This window comes from Spea bombifrons, chromosome 4, assembly GCF_027358695.1.
Source record: "Spea bombifrons isolate aSpeBom1 chromosome 4, aSpeBom1.2.pri, whole genome shotgun sequence".
NCBI lineage: Eukaryota > Metazoa > Chordata > Amphibia > Anura > Pelobatidae > Spea > Spea bombifrons.
Genome location: NC_071090.1, coordinates 78,291,809 through 78,315,110, shown reverse-complemented (window position 1 = coordinate 78,315,110; position 23,302 = coordinate 78,291,809). Strand labels below are relative to the sequence as shown.

The 23,302-nt window shown below is 39.3% G+C and overlaps 1 protein-coding gene across 1 annotated transcript in view; it reads right to left on the bottom strand.

Moving 5' to 3' along the window:
* LRRC49 (leucine rich repeat containing 49) overlaps positions 1 to 21,169 on the bottom strand; it is a 38,488-nt gene extending 17,319 nt beyond the window's left edge. The window contains exons 1-11 of the mRNA XM_053464305.1: positions 20,979 to 21,169; positions 19,347 to 19,409; positions 17,603 to 17,705; positions 16,399 to 16,623; positions 15,517 to 15,625; positions 14,571 to 14,774; positions 13,233 to 13,299; positions 12,637 to 12,780; positions 11,308 to 11,369; positions 5,538 to 5,685; positions 2,757 to 2,840 (exon numbers count right to left, since the gene is read on the bottom strand). Coding sequence (XP_053320280.1) covers positions 2,757 to 2,840; positions 5,538 to 5,685; positions 11,308 to 11,369; positions 12,637 to 12,780; positions 13,233 to 13,299; positions 14,571 to 14,774; positions 15,517 to 15,625; positions 16,399 to 16,623; positions 17,603 to 17,705; positions 19,347 to 19,409; positions 20,979 to 21,020 — 1,251 coding nt within the window. The 5' untranslated portion in view covers positions 21,021 to 21,169. The remainder of the gene's footprint in view (positions 1 to 2,756; positions 2,841 to 5,537; positions 5,686 to 11,307; positions 11,370 to 12,636; positions 12,781 to 13,232; positions 13,300 to 14,570; positions 14,775 to 15,516; positions 15,626 to 16,398; positions 16,624 to 17,602; positions 17,706 to 19,346; positions 19,410 to 20,978) is intronic.
* Positions 21,170 to 23,302: the final 2,133 nt, after the last annotated feature.

The window sequence follows — 23,302 nt, the reverse complement described above, 5'->3', positions numbered from 1 at the left end:
CCAAATTAAACCTGTAATGATCCATTAGTTCTATTGCTCCCAAGTAAGACACCAGACAAGGGGCTAAACTCTCACCATTTTAAAACGGGGTATAAATACTTACATTAAAAAAGAGCAATTTTATGTTTTTGTTTTCTATTTTGCCCCAAAAATGAGGGTTCAGATACAAAACTATGAGTAATTTCATATTTTCATCCAGTTACATTATTATATGGGGTCTGCTTTGATTCTGGTTTGCCAAATCAAGAAAGCCACTGGTCATCCTACTGTATTCAACTCAGCTCTCCCTATCTTATTATACACCGACGCCTGTTTCTTTTTTTATATTACTAGAGCAAAAAAAAAACAGGGTGAAGAGAGGGTTCCTGGTGTCCCCTTTTGCCCCACCACAACTCAAGAATGAACTGAATTCTGAAAGGTAAACAGTAATCTTAGCTTCAGAATAATTGCCCCAAATATCTCCCTAACTAAGGGTTAATCCACTAATGACCACTATAACCCAGTCGGTGTCCTTGCTGGGTGATACAAGACAAGCAATTAACTCTTATTTAAAGAAGGAAATGTCTAATTTTGAACTTTTGGCCATGGAACTGCAAAGACACACAAACCAATGATAAAGTTACACGGTATTATGCATCTTCAGGATAACATTTTGTCGAAATATTCATACTTATTATACTCATTCACGTACGCAAAAAAAACTAATAATTTGGATCAATTGCTACAGGATATCAAACTGAAATGCATGGTAGTAGGGAAACAGGAAATATATTTAGCATTTATAAAATCAGTTACTCGTTCTCTTTCAGTGCCACAAAGACAGACTGTGTACACTAGAAGGTGCACTCAAACTTGCTGCAGTCCAAATGCGGTCATTGCGATTAAGGTATAGAACTGCAACATGGAAAGCAAGACAGGACATTTGATAAAGATAATATGAGATTTGAAGACCAACTACTACTCCTTTAGATTGTAAGCTCACAAGCGTGCTGATACCATTCCTGCCAGGAACTTTGTGTAAATGTACCATAAGGCTCGATGGCAAGCTTACGGCAGGGTTCTCATCTCCTGGCGTGTCTGTATGTATTAATGTATATTTGTATTTTGTGTGTTAACTGCCCCACTTAAATTGTACAGCACTGAGTAATTTGTTGGTGTTTAATAAATAAAGCATAATAATAATCTGTACTGTATTTGCTCATAACCTTACATGGAGACAGCATACAAAGTCACAGGAGCCAAACTGTATGCTGAACGTTGTCTTGTACATAAGAGATTGAGGGTAAAGAGGAAACATGGATCAAAAATATTTCTATTTGTGTCTTAAATGCGGTGTTGTATTACTGAAAATAACTGGGTTTTTAAACATTGTTCCCATAAACTTCCTACATCTGCAGTTTCTGGAAGTCACTACTGTAGGCAGCCATGTGATATTTTAGTTATATTCTAAACGCAAACACCACATTGAGCGGATTCTTTATGGCAATGCTAATTAAATCAGTTTCCCTATAGACCCCAATTAGCCATGGGGTCCTTCTATGTAATGAGAATGAGATATTATAATGTTTATTACAATATGAAGAGGACATTGATTTAAGTAAAACACGTTACTGAGATAGAAAAAAAAAAGGCATAACGGTTTTTAATTCATATTAAGCAATAATAATACTCAAAAGCAAAGGTATACTTAAGTATGCCACACTATCTTTGAATCTACTTGTTAAATGTTTGAAAATATAAGATTTCCTGTCCACTATGAACCAGAAACACATGTTTTGCGATTCACCAGGTGCATTTCCGTCACTCATATGGGCAGACAAGTGTAGAATACAATTCCCCTCACTCCTTTTCACCGACTAGTTGACAGCATCTATTTATCTATTTATGCACCTTCAGCCGGACAGATTTGACCTCTGCAATTTAATAGCTAAACTACGTCATGCATTAACTGCAAAAATGTAAAGGCGAATGATTGGTGAGGATGTGAAATATGTATGAGTGTTTCTACTGTATTCAAGTGCTGAGTGAGGCTCTCTTGAAATATTTTAACCTACAATGTTTTCAACATGAATGTGAACAGTTCCAAGTATATTTACTGTGTTGCAAAACATGCCTATTCTCTGATCTCAGCGTTTCCTGTTAGGTTTCACACGCTTTCAAGCAATTCAGGAATTTCACATTTTGCCTGGATGCAGGTCACACAAGATAGGTTTGATATCATAAAAGAAAATCTATAAACATATGAAATATATGGGGAACTAACATTTCCTTAGAATCTGTGCCGAACCTATATCCCGTTTGTTTCATTTGTGGGACAATGGTCATATTGTTTTACACGTTCGCCATTACATACATTTCATAACACGTTAACTGTGTGTTATGTTGCGCGTCACCCACATTCATGATCTTCTTAATAGAAATTCTTATCTCTATACAGAATAGTTACAAGAAAAGAACAGAAGATTATGTGGGCACATTTATCATGGAGGGAAAAAAAATCTCTGTACAAAAAGAAAAAACTCACTAAGATGGGTTAAAAGGATGTCATCATGGATGACAGATGTTAAGCTTACAGAATAGGAACGCGTTCATAAAAAGTGCTTGCCAAACCTTGCTGACTGGACCATTCCTTTGGTTATAGGTATAGACCATGATCATAACTCTTATGTAATTTGTAGCGGAGGTCGCCGTTGAATCGTCAACATGATGATCTGAAATACTTGTTAGCATGCCTACTCCAGTATAGCAAATAGTACCTTAAGTAAGGCTTGTTTATGGCTTTCACGCTTCCTCTCTTCCTCTTTTCTTGCAAGAACAGATGCAGTCCGTCTTTCTTCCTCCTAAAAATACAGGAATTGGGCTTCACTCAAAAATTTGGATTAAAGCACTGTAGTCAAGCCTACCTACAAAAAATCAGAGCCTAGTCACACACGCATCCCCCTTCTACCTTTCAGTTAAACTGCGGGGGGAAATATAAAATTTTCATCTGACATACAGAATGCACACACCTGCATTCATAACATCCAGATGACGGCCCTTATAGCGGGGTTTGGACAGTTTGGAAACATTGAGGTTTCTGGCTTTCATCCTATTAGCAAATAGGGTTAGATCAATTAGTTATGAGTAGTAATCAGAAACAGTTTTCTTATTACAAAGTGTAAATGTATCTCAGTACTTTTTGACTTCAGACGTCGTGTATTGCCATTTCTATACATTTAAGCATCACCTCTTAGTCTAGGATTTGTTTTGTTCTTTATAGTGCAGTCTGTAAAGGGAGAGGCAAGCCTTACCTATATTAATAGTAAGGTTTGCAGAATTGTTTACTTTAGAGTGTAATTATATACGGACATGACAGCAGACAGAAGTGTGCATCGGCAGATAAGTAAACTGGCTTTTAATTAAACTGGTGAACGGTTCTGCAAACCATAAGTAAGGTGTGCTTAATCCTTTTCTTAAGAGTCAAAAAGTTTCATGCCACTTTAACATTGTTTATAGCCAGACTGCTTAGTTCTGGTTAGGATTAGCACAATTTTTTACATTAAAATCAGAACAACATTACTATTTCTGTAAAAACAGTATTCATAAAAATCTAAAAAACTATTTAATATCAATGTGATGGTTGTTTCCTTTATTTAAAGTGATCCTGTTTATGGATATTTTGCTGTATTTCATTTCTCTGATATTAGCTATATGTTCAAGTTTATGCCTTATTTTTTGACTTCTATGGCATGTTGAGAGTTTTGTTTTGTGCTTTTGTGGCTAATATCAGCCAGTGCCACTTTTTTTTTTTTTAAAGTTAAATCTATTTTACCTGAAACCTTTGCAGAATATGGAAATCATAGCAAAAATGTCACAGTCCTCATGCGGCAAAGTCAAGTACTTTAACAATTTTATAAAAGTTTCTATGATGTATTTAAGTTCTCTTCTGCCACCTTCTGGTTGCCAAGAGGGTACTACAACAACCTTTGTGAATTGGAAGGAATGGTAGTTGATGGTAATAAAACTAGGCACTGTGTTTGCAGCAGAGAAAGGTGTCACCTGAAAATTCTCCTGCTAAGTGTATGGCAACCATTTGTCCAGATTAGCGACAACATGAAAGCCATTCTTACAGTGCTCAATACGTCTACGTCAAAGCTCTGGCCATATCATTTGGGTGCGTTACTGTAGTTCTGCACTGAAGTCAAGATGATCTCTGCAATTTGATATATATGAAGTAGAAGGGTTTTCCATCACCTTTACCCACCATAGCTTTTGTTATTGGTATGTGTATATATATATATATATATATATACCGTATTGGCTCGAATATAGGCCGCACTTTTTTCCCCCACTTTAAGTTTTTAAAGTGGGGGTGCGGCCTATATTCGGGGTCTAGCGCCCGACGCCCGGGACATGCAGTCCCGGGCGCCGGGCAGGCAGCGGGGTTAAGATACAGATCCCCCGCAGCGGTGCAGGGGACCTGCATCCTTCTCCCCGATACGCTCAGACAGCCTCCCCTGCCAGCACTTCCCACGGGGGGGGGGGGGTGCCGGCACGGGAGGTTATCTAAGCGTTTTACCTCTGCCCACCCCCGACTTACCGGAGCAGACTCCCGGGTGTCTTGCGGGGCCGGCGGGAGACATTTACGCAATACGCAAATGCAACTTCCGGTAACGGTACCGGAAGTTGCATACGCGTATTGCGTAGATGTCCCTCGCCGGCCCTGAAGACACCCGGGAGTCTGCTCCGGTAAGTCGAGGAGGGGGGGCAGAGGAGGACAGCGGCAGCGTATCGCGGGGAGGGAGGACAGCGGCAGCGGATCTCGGGGAGGGAGGGCAGCGGATCTCGGGGAGGGAGGGCAGCGGATCTCGGGGAGGGAGGGCAGCGGATCTCGGGGAGGGAGGGCAGCGGATCTCGTGGAGGGAGGGCAGCGGATCGCGGGGAGGGAGGACAGCGGATCGCGGGGAGGGAGGACAGCGGCAGCGTATCGCGGGGAGGGAGGACAGCGGCAGCGTATCGCGGGGAGGGAGGACAGCGGCAGCGTATCTCGGGGAGGGAGGACAGCGGCAGCGTATCTCGGGGAGGGAGGACAGTGGCAGCATATCTCGGGGAGGGAGGACAGTGGCAGCATATCTCGGGGGGGAGGACAGTGGCAGCATGTTTTTTTTGGTGCTTTTTTAAAGAAAAAAAACTTTTTCTTTAAAAAAGCACCAAACTTTTAGGGTGCGGCCTATATACGGGGGCGGCCTATATCCGAGCCAATACGGTATATATATAAACACACACACACACACACATACATATACATACACACTATGTCCTGCTTGTGCTTTTTTTGTTTTAACTTTTGTTATTTATTTCTTTGAAAACTACTCATATGAATTTGAAGGAGAACATCATCATTCTATAATTCCGTTTTAGGGACACTGTAAAGACACTGAGGGATCTTACTGCAACAGAGCCATTACGTTCCATGATCAATTTGATTCTTATAATACGAAAAGACTAGTTCATAAATGAGTAACAATTTCAGTTCTGGCTAAAGTAAATGCTCTAACCGTGATTCTCTTCATATCCAGCTGGCGTAGCTGCAGCATATGTCCCAGAATAGTTGGTCTGTACCATGTCTCCTGAGCTATAGGATTGCCATCAAGCGTGACATCTGAGAGGGATGTGGAGTCCGCAAGGCACAGGATGTCATGGAGTCTGCCAAAAAAAGGAAACAAGCCAATCACATTACACGATGCCGACATTTTTCTATCACATTTAAAAATAATATGCCTTGAAGTGATTCTAGTAGATGTATTGTAAAACTGATCACTATCAAACACAGAAAGTGCAAGTGTCTTGAAATAATGACATTTGAACAGGTTTCATTTAACAATACAAAACCTTATGGCTGTAAGAAGGTCACTACACGTAAACCCCTAGGTCCCGTGTACGTATGTGTAGGAGAGTAATGTGGTGTTCTTTTCAAGCACTTTCAAAACACTAGAATGGCTTTTTAAAGCTCCCCAATGTCATTTCGCACTTTACAAAAATACATAGACACAAAATTAGACATCTTCAAGATGTCCATGCCATTGACCTCTCCACATTGCACCCCCTACAAGCAAATCATCTTCACCTAGCATTATCGGCAAAATGCCGAAACAAAAAAAAAATCATCCGCAGGGGCCCTGCAGTATCTCTTGCTCCATCAAGGGGGCACATGAACCAAGTGGAGTCACGTGAATGCGCGTCACCTCACGTGACTACGCTCAGTTCCTGCTCCCCTGGCAGGTCAGCAGAAGTTCAAACAGACTGCGAGCAACGCAGAAGGAGACAGCGGCCCCTGCGTAAGTCTGTGAGTGGCACCTGAAGATCTGCAGTTCAGGTAAGGGGAGGGTGTATAAATGAGTATACGTGAATGAGGGATTGAATGTTTGTGATGAATGAATATGCATGTGATAGCATGGATGTGTAAGTAGGGGGCAGGGCACAGGGAGGCTGTAGGTTATGTGCATGTATTGGCTGCTTGTGCATGATAGGAGTGTCATTGCGATAATAAATTTATATGATTACTAACAGCAATCACACTCCTAGCATGCCTAGATTCCAGCATGTACTGACTGACAGCAATCAGGATCCAGGATCCAGGATGCCCAGGATCCAGCATGCACTGGTTGCCTGTGCATGATAGGATAGTAATCATATATACTTAATATAGCAATGACACTCCTATAATGCATTAGCAGCCACAGTAGCAAAAGCTAGTAGAAATTACATTTCTATCATGCCCAGGTTCCAGGATGAGTGTGACTGATGTTAGCAATTGCTGTTAGCAATCACAACCAGTACAACCAGTACATGCTGGACTCTGGGCATGATAGTAGTGTTGTGTTCATCATGCCCAAGTTCCAGCATGTACTGGCTGCTGTACTAGCAGCTAAAATCAATCACACTCATAATTTTGCCCAAGCAGCCAGTACATGATGGACCCTGGGAATGATAGGAGTGTCATCCTATCCCACAAGCCTATCCCCACATTTCATATACATGGTGTCATTCAATCACACTGACTGCTATCATGCCCAGGCAGCCACAACATCCTGGAATCACTCAGATTCCAGCATAAACCAACGGCCTGGGCGTTATAGGAGTTATTTATCATATATATTTAATATATAAAACTGCTGTTTGAGTTTATTATTATTATTGTTTATTTTTTTAAATAATTTTCGGTATCGGTTTCAGACAAGTGCATCCTGAATTTTCGGTTTCGGTCCAGAATTTTCATTTCGGTGCATCCCTATAGTCATTGTGTATGTTACCTTTCACCATCCCTTATTTTAATAGCGCTATGCATTCTGCTGGTGCATAAAATTTAATATAAATTGATACATCTATCAAATACCCTATAGAGGCATACAAATGTTTTCTAGGTCAGGAAAAAGGAAAAATCTGTTTGTAAAAAGTAGATCACCATTTAACTTCTTTAACTTGAACTTTTAGTTAACAAATTGCTTGCCTTATCCTGAATCCCCCTTTCTTATTACTCCTTCTAAATATGGCAAAACCATCTTGAACTCAAAAGAATAACTTAATATGAAGAAATAAGCTTGTTATTCTTAAGAACAGAACGCTAAACTCCTGTAAAAATCTCAGGCAGATTTAAAATATACACATTATATATATCATGCTTATTTTAATTTATAAACATGGTTACGTAGGTTTATAAAGTGCCCTGAACTGTACGATTGTCAGGTCCATTTTGTTTGAATAAAGAAAACATCCATCGAGTTTCTTTATGCTTTACTGATAACTGGAAATTGTTGTGTTATGTCCCCCCTTTTTCAAAAATAGATTTGAGTTAATTTACTAAAATAGAGTTGGCAGCCACATATTTACTCAGTGGTGTGTTTATTGTCTGTGATGTGTAAGCTAACCTACTATAACAAGGAAATGGGTTTTCTTTGTGCAGAGTGTTTGGATATGACATCATATCCTGGAGCTCTGCCTTAGATCATGCTGTAAAGGCTCTGCTCAAATGAGCTTATCTGCTTTGGTCTCTGTAAATCCAAATTGTTATGTGATACACTGCTTGTTATGTCTTGCTTTCCCATCATACAGCTATGCAGAAAATTAAGTATAAATCAACGAGCAGAAACAATAATAAAAAGGTTCTAGAGGTCTACGCAGACCTCCACAGTGTAAATGCGTTGGTTACAACTAGGGCTGCAACAACTTATCTATAATAATCAATAATGAAAATCGTTGCCAACGAATTTCATTATCGATTAGTTGAATTAATTACCGTATTTGTTCGATTATAAGACGAGGTTTTTTTCCAGAGCAAATGCTCTGAAAAATCCCCCTCGTCTTATAATCGAGCTCGTCTTCTAATCAGACCTCATTCTGCTGGGGCCAGGCTGCTTACCGGGCATTGGTCGCGAGCAGCGTCCAGGAGAACAGGAAGGTAGCACAGTCCTCACATAACTCTGCCTCCCCCTCCTTCCTCTGGGGGCGGGGCCAGAGAAGTTGCTCGCACAGCCGGACCCCTGCAGAAGTCTGCGAGTGAGAGATCTGCAGTTCAGGTAAGGGGGTGGGGGAGGGTTTTTGCACAAGTATGGAATGAATGAGTATTTAAATGTTTTTGAATGAGTGTGAGTGTGTGTGTGTGTGATAGCATGGATGTGTAAGGGGGGTGGGGTGGTAGCATGGCATAGGGAGGCTGTAATCACACTACTATCAGCCACAGGTTCCAGCATGTACTGGCTGCCTTGGCTTGATAGGAGTGTGATTGCTGTTAGCAGTTTATAAGGTTAAAAGGCATATCATGGGGCACAGTGGCATATAGGAGGGTATAAGATATTTCTGGAGGCAGAGTGGCATATAGAGGGTTAAAAGGCACATCATGAGGCAGAGTGGCAAATAGGGGGGTATAAGGCATTTCTGGGGGCAGATGGGCATAACTGGGGGGGCAGGTTGGCAAATAAAAGGAAATAAAAAATATATATTTTTCTCAATCATAGCTTTTATTAAATATGAAAATTAGTTTACATGAATTAATATTTACTAGTAAAACTTTTTTTCTATAGTGTAGTCTTATATTCAGGCTTTTTGTTTTTTTCCTAAATTAATATTTTTATTTTGGGGGGTCGTCTTATAATCAGGGTCGTCTTATAATCGAGCAAATACAGTATTACAGATTATAAAATTAGGGTTTTTTCTGAAAAATAACCCTCGTTTTATAATCCGTTTCATTCAGCAGTTACTACTTACCAGTCCCTCCCTGCAGTGACCCCGATGATTGGCCCCGCCCCTTTCTTTCTCCCAGTCCCTCCCTGCAGTCACACTGGCAATTGGCCCAACCCATTTCCTTATAGCGTCCACACAGCTCAGCAATGCATCTAACTGTGAGTATAAAATAAATATTTGGGCTGCTGAAAGTTAGGGGAGCTAGGGGTTAATTTAGGGGCAGTTATGGTTAATGGGGTGTTTAGGGTTAATTTAGAGGCAGTTATGGTTAATGGGGTGTTTAGGGTTAATTTAGGGGCAGTTATAGTTAATGGGGTATTTAGGGTTAATTTAGCTGCAGTTATGGTTAATGGGGTGTTTTGGGTTAATTTAGGGGCAGTTATGGTTAATGGGGTCTTTAGGGTTAATTTAATGCTGAGGACTGAGGGTGAATTTAATTAATTTAATAAAGTTAATTTAAGGTGCAGTTAGAGGTAAAGGGGGGCAAACTGAGGGGAATCTAAATCCTGGGGCAGTGAAGATTAATCCTGTATTTTTTTTTATAAAAATATTGTGTTAGTGTGCTGCGAACAAGTCTGTGAATCTATGAGGGCACTATGGGATATCTGAGGGGTATAAGGCATATCTAGGGAGGACAGAGTGGCATATCTGGGGGTATGTGGCATATCTGGGGGTATGTGGCATATCTGGGTGTGTGTGGCATATCTGGGTGTGTGTGGCATATCTGGGGGTATGTGGCATATAGGGTATATAAGGCATATGTGGGGAGGGCAGTGTGGCATATGTGGGAGTATAAGGCATATGTGGGAGGCAGTGTGGGAAGCCTGGGCTCAAATGTGCATAACTGGGGAGGGGGCAGGTTGGGAACTAAAAACAAGAAATGCATTTTTATCAAAAGTTTTTTTTATTCTGCTGTTTGTTATTTTAAATTAATGGAAAATTTGCATACATTTTTTTATCCGATTAATCGGAAAAATACCTAATTATTATGAAAATAATCGTTAGTTGCAGCCCTAGTTTTAATTGAGATCTCTCATCTCCCCAACCAGCACATTGAGAGCTGCGGTACACCTAAGAGGCCAGTCACCCAATAGGGCGAAGGACCCTAGTAAAGATGTTCAGGGGCTACCACCCCCTTGATTTTGCTACCCTAGGCAGAATACCTCACTTTACTGTATTTACTATCGTTAACCAACCATCGTTAGTCAACTGCGAGTTGGCAGAGTTTTGAAAAATGACTGCTGGTTGCAGGGGATAATGTATATACATTTAACCTCCTTCCATCCCACAGAATGTCATGCCCTTTAGAGCAGTATTTTTATAACCCCCTATTTCACAGCATACCGATAGGTTAATGCCAGCATGCGTGGTGTGGGGTACAAAGAGTGGGTTCTCACTCACACTCATTGGTTAATAGCCCGGGAGGCACTATTGCTTTTTATTAAAATGGGGTTAAGTTTAAAATGAATTCACATAAACCTGCAGTTAATGTGTCACGTGTACTGTAGACAGTTTCTGTAACATGCCTTCTGTAGGCCTGCCTACTCAATGAGATGATTACTGCAGCGCCTTCTCCGACTTGGCTCTGTTCTTAGGACTGCACAAGAGTTTCAGCTCCAAACTGCACTTTGTTTCCTATTTTTATCTTTTGCGGCTATGGTGAGAGTAAAGGAAGAGATGGCAAATATGAGCCTCCTGTCTTGCCTTAAAATAGAGGATTATCACTACAAGAGGAGCTGCAGATGTCTGACCTCCATATCCAGTCAAACCCATAAGAAGTACTAGTGAGAAAGATTATTCCTGGATGGCAAAGAGGAATGACTGTGGTTGTACCACCCTTAGGAATATACAGATGAGCATTTAAAAGCCCCCAGAAACAAACACAGGATGCGCACATCAATGAATCTATCAACTGACCTACATTACTTGGATACACAGAAGGAAAGTGTCTCAATGGGTGGGGCAGAAAAAGAGCAAGATAAGAGGTTCTCATTGTATAATTTCTATCATTCAGCATGAGTTATCGCAAACGCAGACACAAGTGTACAGTGTTAACAAGACACGAGACATTTACAGGAGCAGCCTTACCTTGATATGTTGTTAAAGCTGAGATACAGGAGCTGGAGGCTGGGCAAAGTATCCACATCTCTCTGAAAGGAAGCAGAGATTCAGCACATCGAGGAGATTATGTGACGTAGCACATCTGCTCGGCGGAGAGAGCCCAGCCTGTGCTAATTGACGTGGTCTTACATTCAGCATTGATTACTGCCGAGCACGCTGCTTCATCCTTTCTGGCGTGGCTCGAGCGCAGAGCTGGATTCTGCAGAACACGGTGGGGAGGAGGAGAGAGGTCCTCGCAGCGACCAAGATGCAGGCTCAGCGTTTTTAACCATATGCTAGACAGCGTATCGGCTGCGAACCTGAATTATACTGTGCAGCACTATAATAGCGGGGCTGGCATGGACCGGAGTAAGACTTAATGGCTGTTCTAGCCGCATCGAAAGCCATTTCCTTAAACCTCTTGGCTTCAGCCTCCTTAGGTTTTTAATATTTCATTTATTTTGACTCATCATAAAGAACTCAGTCTAAATAAAATGAAAACTGTGTATCAGGAATAGATATGGTGAATAATATTTTTATTATCAACAGCTCTCAGTGGGTGTCGTTGCTGATGAGTGGGACGGGAACATTGATGTTATGAGAGAAAAGGATGGAAACTGGCATCTGTTTAAAATGGCATTACAGAATACATTTAATCAGGAAATAAAACAGTTGGCTTTAAAAATTCAGGAAATTGAATACCAACTAAATGTTCCCATGTAATACAATAAAGATAATTTGTCGATGAAAGACATATCATAAATGGATGCTTTTACAGTTCAAATACAAACATGCGTATATGTTTTCCAACAATTGATGTGGAACATATTAGGAATTTACGGGTAAAAAGAAAACCGAAGTAACAAAAGACGATCCAAAGCAGGCAAAAAAGAATCACATACTAAAAAGATTTTAGTCTGAAATAATTGAATAAATGCTCATTAAGCCCAAGTCTCACTTGACAAGTTACTAAAGGAAACAATATTCTTTCACATCTGAAGACAGAGAGCCAGTAGGCATGACTTGTAATATAGTGCTGGAGCATCAACTTTGTGCTTTATTATAATGATCTCTACAAAGACATCCCTTCCTGGCTTCTAAATAGATTAATCTGACTTTGAATATCTTGTGTTTGTATCCTAAATTCTTCAAAGACTTGTTCAGTCCGCCAATTATTTCTTAAACACACTGGAAAGACATACACAGATTTCTACAATATTTTATCTTGCAATATTTGCAAGGCATCCAGTAAGTAATTACTAGTAGCTATGGAACCTAGTCAATAATATACACTCAAAATAATGAATTTGCACTTACCACAAGATTGATTTTGTTGTGCCGAAGGTTAAGTTCTGTCAGGGAGTCTAGACCATTAAGGTTTTCCACTTGGCTTATAAGATTCCTAGCGAGGTTTAACACTCTCAACTCTCGCAGGTGACTTACATTCTCAATTTTAGATATCTATAAAAGAAACAAGAAGTACGGATGCGGTCATCCTATCTAAAGATAAAGGATTAATGATGCCAATTTTACTACAACTTTTTTTTCACACTCTATAAACTGAATGAGATTTGCAAGATCCTTATAACCAAGTTGAACACTCAGTTTTAATTGCAGTGGTGTTACTGTGCATTGTTAGAACTAGTAATAGATCATGAAGACAAATCTGGAATCAATATTGCAATAAAGTTGTCCCTTTAAAAAAAGGCCTTTCAAACATAAGTGATTTTATCTCAGAGAAAAAAAAAACCACTTGTAACAAACTAAACACGATAAATAACTAGTAGGGAAAATAATGGGAGAGGGAGACATACAAGCTGTAAATGAATAAAATATATCTCTTCGAGTACATGGGAAAAGCAAGCAGGTTTTAAAGGCAAATAAGAGAATACATAGTATACATTCTGTTGTACCTGATTCCCATGTAGATCCAATACATCGAGATAATTAAGCTTTTCTAAGTTTGCAATGTTCTGAATTCTGAAAAGAGAATATAAAGAAAATATTAACGTCTAGTATGATTACAGTGTCCAAAACAACACTGAGCCAGTGAATATAACTATAACGGTTACATGTAAAAAGATTCACCACAATAAAAACTCTGTTTGAGATTGCTTACTTTTACAAGAAATGTTTTTTACGCAGCTCACTTAGTTTAACATACTATACAAATATAAAATATGATGTCCAACCCAGTTTGTTTCAGCTTTCACTGGGATATGGTCAAACATAAACAAAATGAGATTGCCTACTTGAAAACTTTTTCTCCACTTTTACTCTCTGTTCTGACCCTTTCGCCCACTTTGCTCTCTCTCTATGCTCCATTAATGTGTCTGAAGTTATAATCAGTGATAATATTAAGGCATGTAACTGCAACAAGGCCCAAATCTGGTTTGATACTGTGTTGCCCCTACATCCTTGTGACCATGCGGGAAGAGATGTGTGTGTCTAAGAGCAAACATTCTCTGTGTTCTCTTGCTGTCAGTTGGACGGGCTCATGGGTCAGACGTAGGTATTGTTCCTACCCAGCATGACCACCAGGTGTCCCCTCATCATTACGTGCATTAATCCACACAGTCCCAATGCGAGATAAGCTACTGTGTCCCTTTAAAATAACATTAAACTAAGTCACGTACAAAGAACAGCAGCAGATGGGTTGCCGTGAAGTGTCATTCATACTGATAATGCTAAGATACACATTTAAAATTATTAAATTCTAGAAGCAAACACAACTAATTAAATGTGTATGTCTATTTTAAAACAGAAGGTAAATGCTGGATTTGACTCGCCACTAAGACAAAACATTGGGTATAATAAGCCACTCGGTTACATTTAAGTAGCAAACATATGGATGAACCTCTGCATAAACTAACAGAACTCACAATCACAGCTTAACATATCCAACGAAAAAGACACCCAGTACATAGTATTCTAGTGAAGAAGAAGGTGTATGCGTTCCCCCACTAGTTGTTTTCACAGCCACTAAGCTAGATAGCTACTGGTGCACAATATGAAGTGAGTAATTACAAGCTCTGTTACATATTTAACATCTTTATCAGCTTCAATACACATACACAGCAGTACTTTAATAACATGGCACCAGCACCCGCAAAATAATTTCCCCTTTCCAATGCCCGTTTTTTACTCTGAAAAAGAGGGATTCTGGATGTCAACCCTCCACACCAGGAGCCCTGATGGGTTGGATCTGCAATACGATGGAAGACAATGAACATTAATGATTCAAACAGTACCTGTTCTTTCCCAGCATAAGCACCCGCAGGGATCTTAACGCAGAAAGCCCACTTATTTCTTCTATTTGATTATCATACAAATCTAAAAATATAAGGCGCTGAAGGCTTGAAAGGTTCTGGATTTTTGAGATAAAGTTGTGCTGCAAATACAATAAACGCAACTGTTCTTCACCTTCCATTACCGGGCACACTTCCAGCCTCCGCCTAGAAGAGCATAAGAAAAGAAATGTAGGTTCTGCTAAACATATAAAGGAAACATCACAAATATGATACAAAAAAAGAAAACGAAAGGAAGACAATAATTGAGGCAGTTCATTTTAGCATTCTTGCATGTGTAAATATAGATTTGTTAACACAAATAAAATATGACTTATGCACTTTCATTATTACATTGTCTGGCATTACAGTCTGTAGTTCCCATACTTATTAATGGGGGTATAGTTATTGTGGTGAAGGCTAAATAGAGAATCACCTCATAGCTATGTTTATAATTATTCAGTAATATTACTCTAACATATTTTATTCAATGAATTGTGTGCATAATCTTGTACATCAAGACAATCTGACACAATGAAGATGATGGTTATTATTAATTATTGTTTTATATAGTGCCATCAAGTTCCATAGTGCTGTACAATGATGATAATGAAGAGGAATAATCACACGTGGGTGAGATAAAGGTATATACATAAAGTAGCTATATAAAACATTCTATTTTACTTAGTCAACCTAAAATGCATACTGGTGTTTTGCTCAATAGTTTGGATCTTCATTATTATCACAATACCATTTGTGCAAATACAAAATAACATAATATTACTTAAGTGTCCAAAATACAATCAATCCTATAAACTACCGTTATAGACGTTAATGCGCTACAACATGAACAAAGTAAATGGACCGTCAGAAGGCAACATTCTGCCGCAGAAAGTTATTTTGTACTAACCTTTCCAAATTAAGCTTGTCTGGGTTAGCAGCTTTTTCCTCGGAAGAGCGGCGCACAACCGGACAGCCTTGCTCTGGCTTTGACAAGTTTTTAATATAATGGAAATTATCTATTGAAGAAAGAAGAGAAAACGTAACTAATAGAAGATCATCATATCCACTTTTCAGCACAACCTTTTGTTTACACAGACTAACACAATTTGCACGATGTCCAACTGAACGGCTTTTCATCGCTACTACAAATACAATAAGTTACCAATTTTATTCGAATATTTAAAAAAAAAAAATGAACAGAACAAATTTCATTACCCAACAAAGGCCAAGAATCAGTTTAGTTATACAATTTAGTTAAATTGTTAGAATTGAATAAAAAAGTGGACAGATTTAAGGCAAGTTTCGAGAAAGAGGAGGGAAGGTTCAACAACAATCTTATTTATAGACAGATAATGGCAACTGGATGATGAATGCCATAGTGAACTAGAAACTTTTGTTTCTGTTAAATTATTATAGGCAATTTTCAAAGCTGCAATAAGGTGTGGAGAAGGAGCTAAAATGCTAAAGCGGAACTCGTTGAGTAAACAGATCATTGATTTCTTCATTAAAAATCATCAGCTGGATATTGGCAGCAATAGATTCAACTGCCTGCAATATGGCAGGAGCTAAACACAGAGCTAACCAGATACAGGCATACAGGATCCAGCAAATTTTTCAGACATTTAGGATCCGGCAGTCAGCTCCTCTGTGATGAAATAACCATAGTTAATAACATGTGGGCATTGTGGCTGGATTTACAACCTGTTTTCAAGGAAATATTTTTGAATATATCTCAAACTGAAGACATTTAGGGTTTAGTTTTTACAATTTACATAGGATCTTTCACTACCTTTTGATTGAGGGGCTTCATCGTTGTTATTGTTGGGGCTGGCACAGTGTGAAACTGATCTGGATCTAGATTTTGTGGAAAGATGAGCAGGAAAGTCTCCAAGTGCTCCCAGAGACAATGACTCTCTACCATGCTTTGGAGCAGAGCCAAAAACCTCAGTTACATTAGTGGCTAGTGGAATGTAAGGTGGTTTGTTTCGAGGAGCAGGACTTGAATTTCTTCCATCTGAAATGAAAAAAAAAGTAAAAGAGCACATTTATTTAACAATTTGTCCTGCTGACATGATTTAAGATTTTTAAAAAAATAAGTTAGAGCAGCAGGTATCATGGATTTATTTTAGGCACTAAATAACTATCTGCCACTGAGAAATTACTGCCAAATAAAATAAAATTAATGGTCTGAAAAACATTGTGTGCCTTGAATTTGTAACTGTAGGGTGTAAGGCGAGATCAGACAATATGTTTCTACTTCTCTGAAATGCTCAGAGCTCTATTGCTTATTAGGTATAACCATTCAAATATTTTGCATGTGTACAGGACAATGAAGGTTTTTTTCCTGCAGCAAACTGGAAGATTGCAGGTTTATTCGCTAAAGTGGAAGTTTGCCTAGTAGTTGTAGTTTCCACTCATTATGAAGGACTGACCTTTGCAAGCGTCTGACAAAAGGACATATATAACAAATAAGTTAATCTGTGAGATGACTCAAGAAAACCCCAAATTTATTCCGCGCTAGACATAGCTAACCAGTTTATAATGGAGATTGATGTCACTCTCCTGCAAAGTCCCATTTGGGTGAATAAAGCTCTATATTAGATGAAGGACCAATAATAGTGCAAGAAGGGCTTAGCTGGCCCTGTATAATGTATAGTTTATCCAGTAAAAATGGCTTTCACAAATTCTACTATGATTTGTAAGAATTCATACACATTAGACTTCAGGGCTGGAGGAATAAAAGACATGGCTGATATCTAAAAATAAAACAAACAACAACACAAATGGGTATGCCACCTAACATTGTATAGTAACAGTGTAACGCAAAACAAAAATCAATAAAGACATGGAATATGTCCGTCTACGGCTCTTTGATTATATAATACTAGACGTAAGTCACCTAGTCACAATAAAAACTGAAGAAGGGGGTGAGGACAAACAGACATTATCATCATTAAATTGAAAATGACGTTAAAGAAAAACATAACACACACCTCTGACACTTATACCTGGCCTACCAGCATTGTTCCTTTCTAAATCATGCTGAGTGCTCCGATTATTAACAGAAGAGGTTTCTTTACTTAATCTGTACTCAACCTGCAAAAAAAAAAAAAAAAAAATACAATGATATTACTTATAAAGTAAACTTATTAAAATGCAAGTACATACATATCTAGGACCTATCTAGTGCTTTTGGGTTAAAATATAGACCTTGTGTTTTATATGCACTTAATTAAAACATTCATAATACCAGAAAGGCGAGACTGCTTTGCAAAGTGGTTTGCAGGCAAAGGTAATAAATCACTGTTACCGGTAGTCCCAACGCCTACATCAGGTATGGCTCCAGGAACATGTGATTTAAGCCAAAATAGTTGAGTCTGGATTGTGTATACATTTATGCAAATAGATTATATTCCTGGTCAAATATGTGATATCTTATATATATTCTTGAGGACAATAAACTGTATTAATAGCATAAAATGTGTACTACATTGGACTGTGCACCGTAAGCTATATAATAGTTGATCATGGCAAAAGTAATATTTTACAGAGCATATCTGTGACAGCATGACCTGTCATACATGGCCCCCACGGTACTCAGAGATGGCTCCAGCCTGGCTGTCAAACAAAGATGGCACAGGTAGGAACACCAATAATAGGATTGCTGCCAGGGGAATTAAAGGTTGGGTTGAATACATGTATCTGTTAATTTATGTTAATACAGTTCTGTGGATATACGAGGCTATGTTTTACAACTATAAAAAGTTAATTCCTGCTGTACTCAATTCACAGTAGTTGTGTCTACTTATTGGGTACACATAGAGGGGTTCCAAGGTGTGCATGTCGACTGGTACTGGAAGTGATTTCGGGGACAACAGGATGATACATCAGGGTGATCTCTGGGAATTACTGCAGCTCTCCTGGTGAACACATTACAATATCCCTAAAAGAAAAAAGTGTGGGGATGGCATATGAATGAGGGGTAATGTGGGGCACCATTGTTTTAAGTGGGAATAAGCTAAAATAAGACAATTTGACGCAAGTCCAAGTCTTTCGTCATGTAAAGAGATAGCTGGTCTAAAATGAGGATTTAAATGGAGGAAAAGATTAAGAAGCGTTGTTAGCCGTGCATTCTTGGTAAACATAGTTGTCCAATACTTGAAAGTGATGAGTTTTTTTAATTTATATTATGTCTGGCACGTGTTAGGGGAGTAAAGAAATCTTTCACAAGAGAACACTGCAGGTTATTAATTGCCAGCTGAAAGATTAGGGCCGTTGTCATGTCAAGTATTTGGGTGCTTTGGGTGGCGCCGGATAGTCCTGGAGTTATTTGTATTTATAAAATTATCCTAGAGGAGGGCGGATCAAACTACCAAGTCCTCTATGCATTATGAAGGCTATCTTAAGAAAAGATTGGCTCGCCAAGTTCTTGATGGTCTCCACACAGATTGAACTATGTATTATAAAAGACCACCACAGTCCTTTCCTTTTCAGGGTGGACCCTTCATAACGCACAGTTGAAATCACTGTTGTCTTGAAACCCCAGAGGAATATCGGCCTACGTAATAGCATTTATGACAGCAGCGGGACCTCTTGGTTTTGTTGACTTATTAGTAGACAAGTACTGTATGTTAAATATTATCTCATCAAGTATCAAGTACACCTGTATAAATAAAAAATGATAAAGTAACAATTTATGCAATTACTTTACATGTCAATACTCGTCATTCTATTTACCTGCTTGTTTTTGTCAGGTACAGGTGATGTCTGCAAAACCAAATGGAGTCCGCAATTGTTTACCTGCAAGAGAAAATACAGTGACAACGATGAATGTTTACAACAAACTTCAACTTAAATCATGATGTAATTCACTAGTCAGTAAGATCATGATTTTTAAATGTAAAGACTCATTCTTGCTGGTAGTTATAATCTGTAATATTTGCAACCAGATGAAGATTTCTAAGATTAGTAAAACAGATGTATCAGAGCTGATTTTCATTTCACAGGGTAATCGCTCATATTTGGAGAGCTGCTTAAATTGTTTTATTTAATAACATTATAAAGCATACATACTGAAGTGGTTAAACAAAATATCTTTACAAAAATGACATTACTAAGCTCTATTTCATGCTGAGTGACCTTTGAACTATAATGGATCTTAGAAAACTCTCTTTAGAAAGCTGTTCATTAAAATAAATTTGATGCAAATTTAAAAAAATAGATTTTTTTTTTTTTAAAAAACATCAATTTTAATCCACCCTGAAATCCCATGATGCTCCACCACAGCAGGATGAGTTCAAGAGGATTTCTGTCACAGTACGTTGATTAAAGAATTTTGGTATGGTGAATGTCTCAGAACAAAATTTAAATACCATTCATTCGTTACTGAGATGTTGAAATAACCTGATCTAGCGTAACCACCCAGCCACCTATAAGAGGAGTAATCATAAAAACAAACATAACATATAAATGTGTCTGTGTGATCCTGGACTAGTTATTGAATGGGCAGATACGCCAAGCTGTTATATGCTCTCCCATGTAAGACTTCATGTATATGTTTTCAGGAGTTCCTTATATGTATACAGGTGGATCAATCAATGACAGTTCCAGACGCCGAGGACTATGGGAGCCTCAGGGTTTTTGCCCTGATCTAAGGGTGACGGGGCTAATAGCCATGGTCGAAATGTGCGATCATATATAAGACTCACAATTGATGCTACCAGTATGTTGTAGATTGCAGGCGACTCAATTAAATATAGCTTTAAAATTATGACAAGTCAAGGTTTCCTATAATAACGCTAATAGAGCCATTTGGCGAGTACATGGAACCTTCATGATGGGTCAGTTCCCAGGCAAGCCCTTTGTAAAGAAGGAACCTGAACAAGCGAATAGAAAGGACAAGAAGATACCCCCATAATATATTCAACCAACATTTATTTGATTTCCCCGTTTGGGTTTAATATTTCTTCAGTTCCATGATGCTTCTCCATGCTAGAATTTACAACTATCATCATCACTGCCATTTACTGGGTACATGCCGCTTACAGTACCACAAATATATTACATGCATACAATCATTATATCATGTATCCAAATACAGTGCATGCTGAAAGGCAATTTAGATATACAGCTTCCAGAACACCATTGTGCATTGACTGACTCAAGGGGAAAAAACATAAAGCACTGCCTAGGCATCACCATAACAACATAGATTTATTGAAATAAGAGGTTATCTGTATGTGCTGCAGCCTTCCTTATTAATCCTCACAGGAATCGTGTAAGGAGACGGAATGGCGCCATGAATGGGTGTATATGAGTAGGAGCCGGGTATAATACAATGGCAGCACAGCATACACACAGCCTACTCACAGCATTAGACACCAGCCTCCCGCGGTATTTGCCGGGCAGCATAGTTCATACTCGTCAGTGGCAAGAATGGGGTTAATACAGGGCAGGAGAGGACAGTAGAAGGATAAATGAGCCCCGCGAGATATGGCAGCCGTAGACGCCCACAAGCCGGCTACCCCCGTTCGCCTCACTCGCCCCCCACTGAGTAACAATACTGTAGACCTTCTACATCTCTCTTATACACACATAATATAAAAATGGTGTCCGCCTCACACCAGTCATACAGCGGCTCTCTGTTACTATAGCAACAGACCGGCCTACTTCACTTGAAGTAAGGCAACGCCTCATACAATAGCTTGTCGGTCTCCTTGGAAACGGTTTACAAAGAAGGCTGGGAAGTTGCCAGAGACTTCGCGTCATTTCCGCTCGTTTTTTAGTTCCCTCTGTATATATAACTAGTCTTAGATTCATGTTCGGTTAGGGAATAGGGTGACCTCATCGGCCATTTTTTCCCCCTAGGACACGTATAAGTATCACTTGTCGCAGACCATGTGGAAAGAAATGGTCAGCGTGGTATAGTTCACAGGAAGAAAATGTGTTTTTCAATTTCATATAAACAGCATTCATGTCATATAAGGTCAGGGGGAGCCACATCTGCTTATGATAAACATGTTGATGTTGTACACAAATTCAATATTTTAAGTCTGCAAAATATGGCATGCTTTCCTGCAGAGTGATTTATAATTAAATTCTAAACAAAAAAATACATTTGCTAAATGCATCATGCATGTCCTGAGGATTAGAAACCTTTTATGGATTATACATGTTATAGGGCTCCAGCAGTTCTAATACAGCTTTAACATTTTAGTAAGAATTATGTACACCGACACTGTGCATTCATGATCTAAGCAGTACCTGACTGCACAACTGTGGCCGTTTAAGCTGCCTGACATAAAAGGTACTGTTTGCTGTCCATCATAGTCCCACTAAAGTAGAATGCATATTACAATACTCTGAGTGCTGCCTGGTGGTAGGTATAAGGGGTGGGTCGGGCAGGGGGTCTTCACAAATGGTCAGTCAGACATGGAGCAGGTGGTCCATGTTGGACCAGCTCTTTGTGAAGACTTCTAAACCAGCCCATGGAGGCAGGAATGCAGAAGGTCTCATTGCCTCCCAGGTCAGTAAAAAGGTGAGGCTGCTCATAACGTGTGCGAGCCACCAGAAAGAAAGCTGGGGGAGTTGAAGGGAGGATGTATGTATGTTAAACAGTGTGTGTGAGCATGAATGTGTTAGCATGAGAGTGTGTGTGAGTTACCAGGTGGGAAAAGGCCACCCAGGCCAAAAGGTGCCAGCAAACCAAGTTTGTCCACCCCTGTTTTAGGCAGTGGCCTGCCATAAAAAATGAAAGATTTCTGTGCCCTCCTTTACCTGCATTTTTCTGTATTCTCACTTTTTTGTGGCTTATTCAGATGCAAGGACCGTGGCTTAACCCTAACCTGGCTAATAGTTAAATTAGCCTCTAACCTCACAGCCATACGGGATCCTTGGTTGTCCCAGCTGAAGAAGTTGAACACCTGCACAGGCTTTGTGTTTTCATAGCCACCCCTGTTCTCTCTTTAAAGTTAAATGTCACAGTTTGTTTTCCTCCTTATTAGAACCAGCCCTATGGATTCTCAACAGACTATGTTTCTAGTTCTTCCTTCCTGCTTCCATTTTCTCACAAATGCAGAAAGCAACGCCTATGAAGGTGGCACCATACCAGCTTAGAGCACTAGGAGGCAAATTGATTTGCCTACATGGCAAAGATGACCCTTCAGTCCAAAATGGTAGTGCCATATAGATTATAGTGCAAAAACCTGGTTACAGCAATCGACGTCCAGACTTTTATGAAAGATACTGTGCCACGCTGAAGTGTGTAGAACCTGATTATGCACACCATTGACCGATTTCTCAGCAGAGAACAGTATACAATGCACAAAGTGAATGGCTACCTGCATATTGCCACCTGCCCATCCTTGAATGTAGTCCTCTGCATTTCAGCACCGTGCTTTGATTGTTGCTGGTCTATCTCTAAAATATGAAAATTGAAAATTTTGGAAGGAATTACTTCACATGTGTGTACATGTATAGTTGTATATCTGGACTTTGTACCATGTGATAAGTTGTACATTCCACTTATAAAGTCCATATGATATGCAAGGTACACAGAGTTGGGCAAACATGTGCTTAATTTAGGAGCTTTAGGATACAATTCTTACCATTTTACAACAAAATGGTTCTTCCAAGAAACACAGGCATCTGTCCATGATTAGCTTTGAAAAGCTTTGTGTTTTCAAATTAGAGGA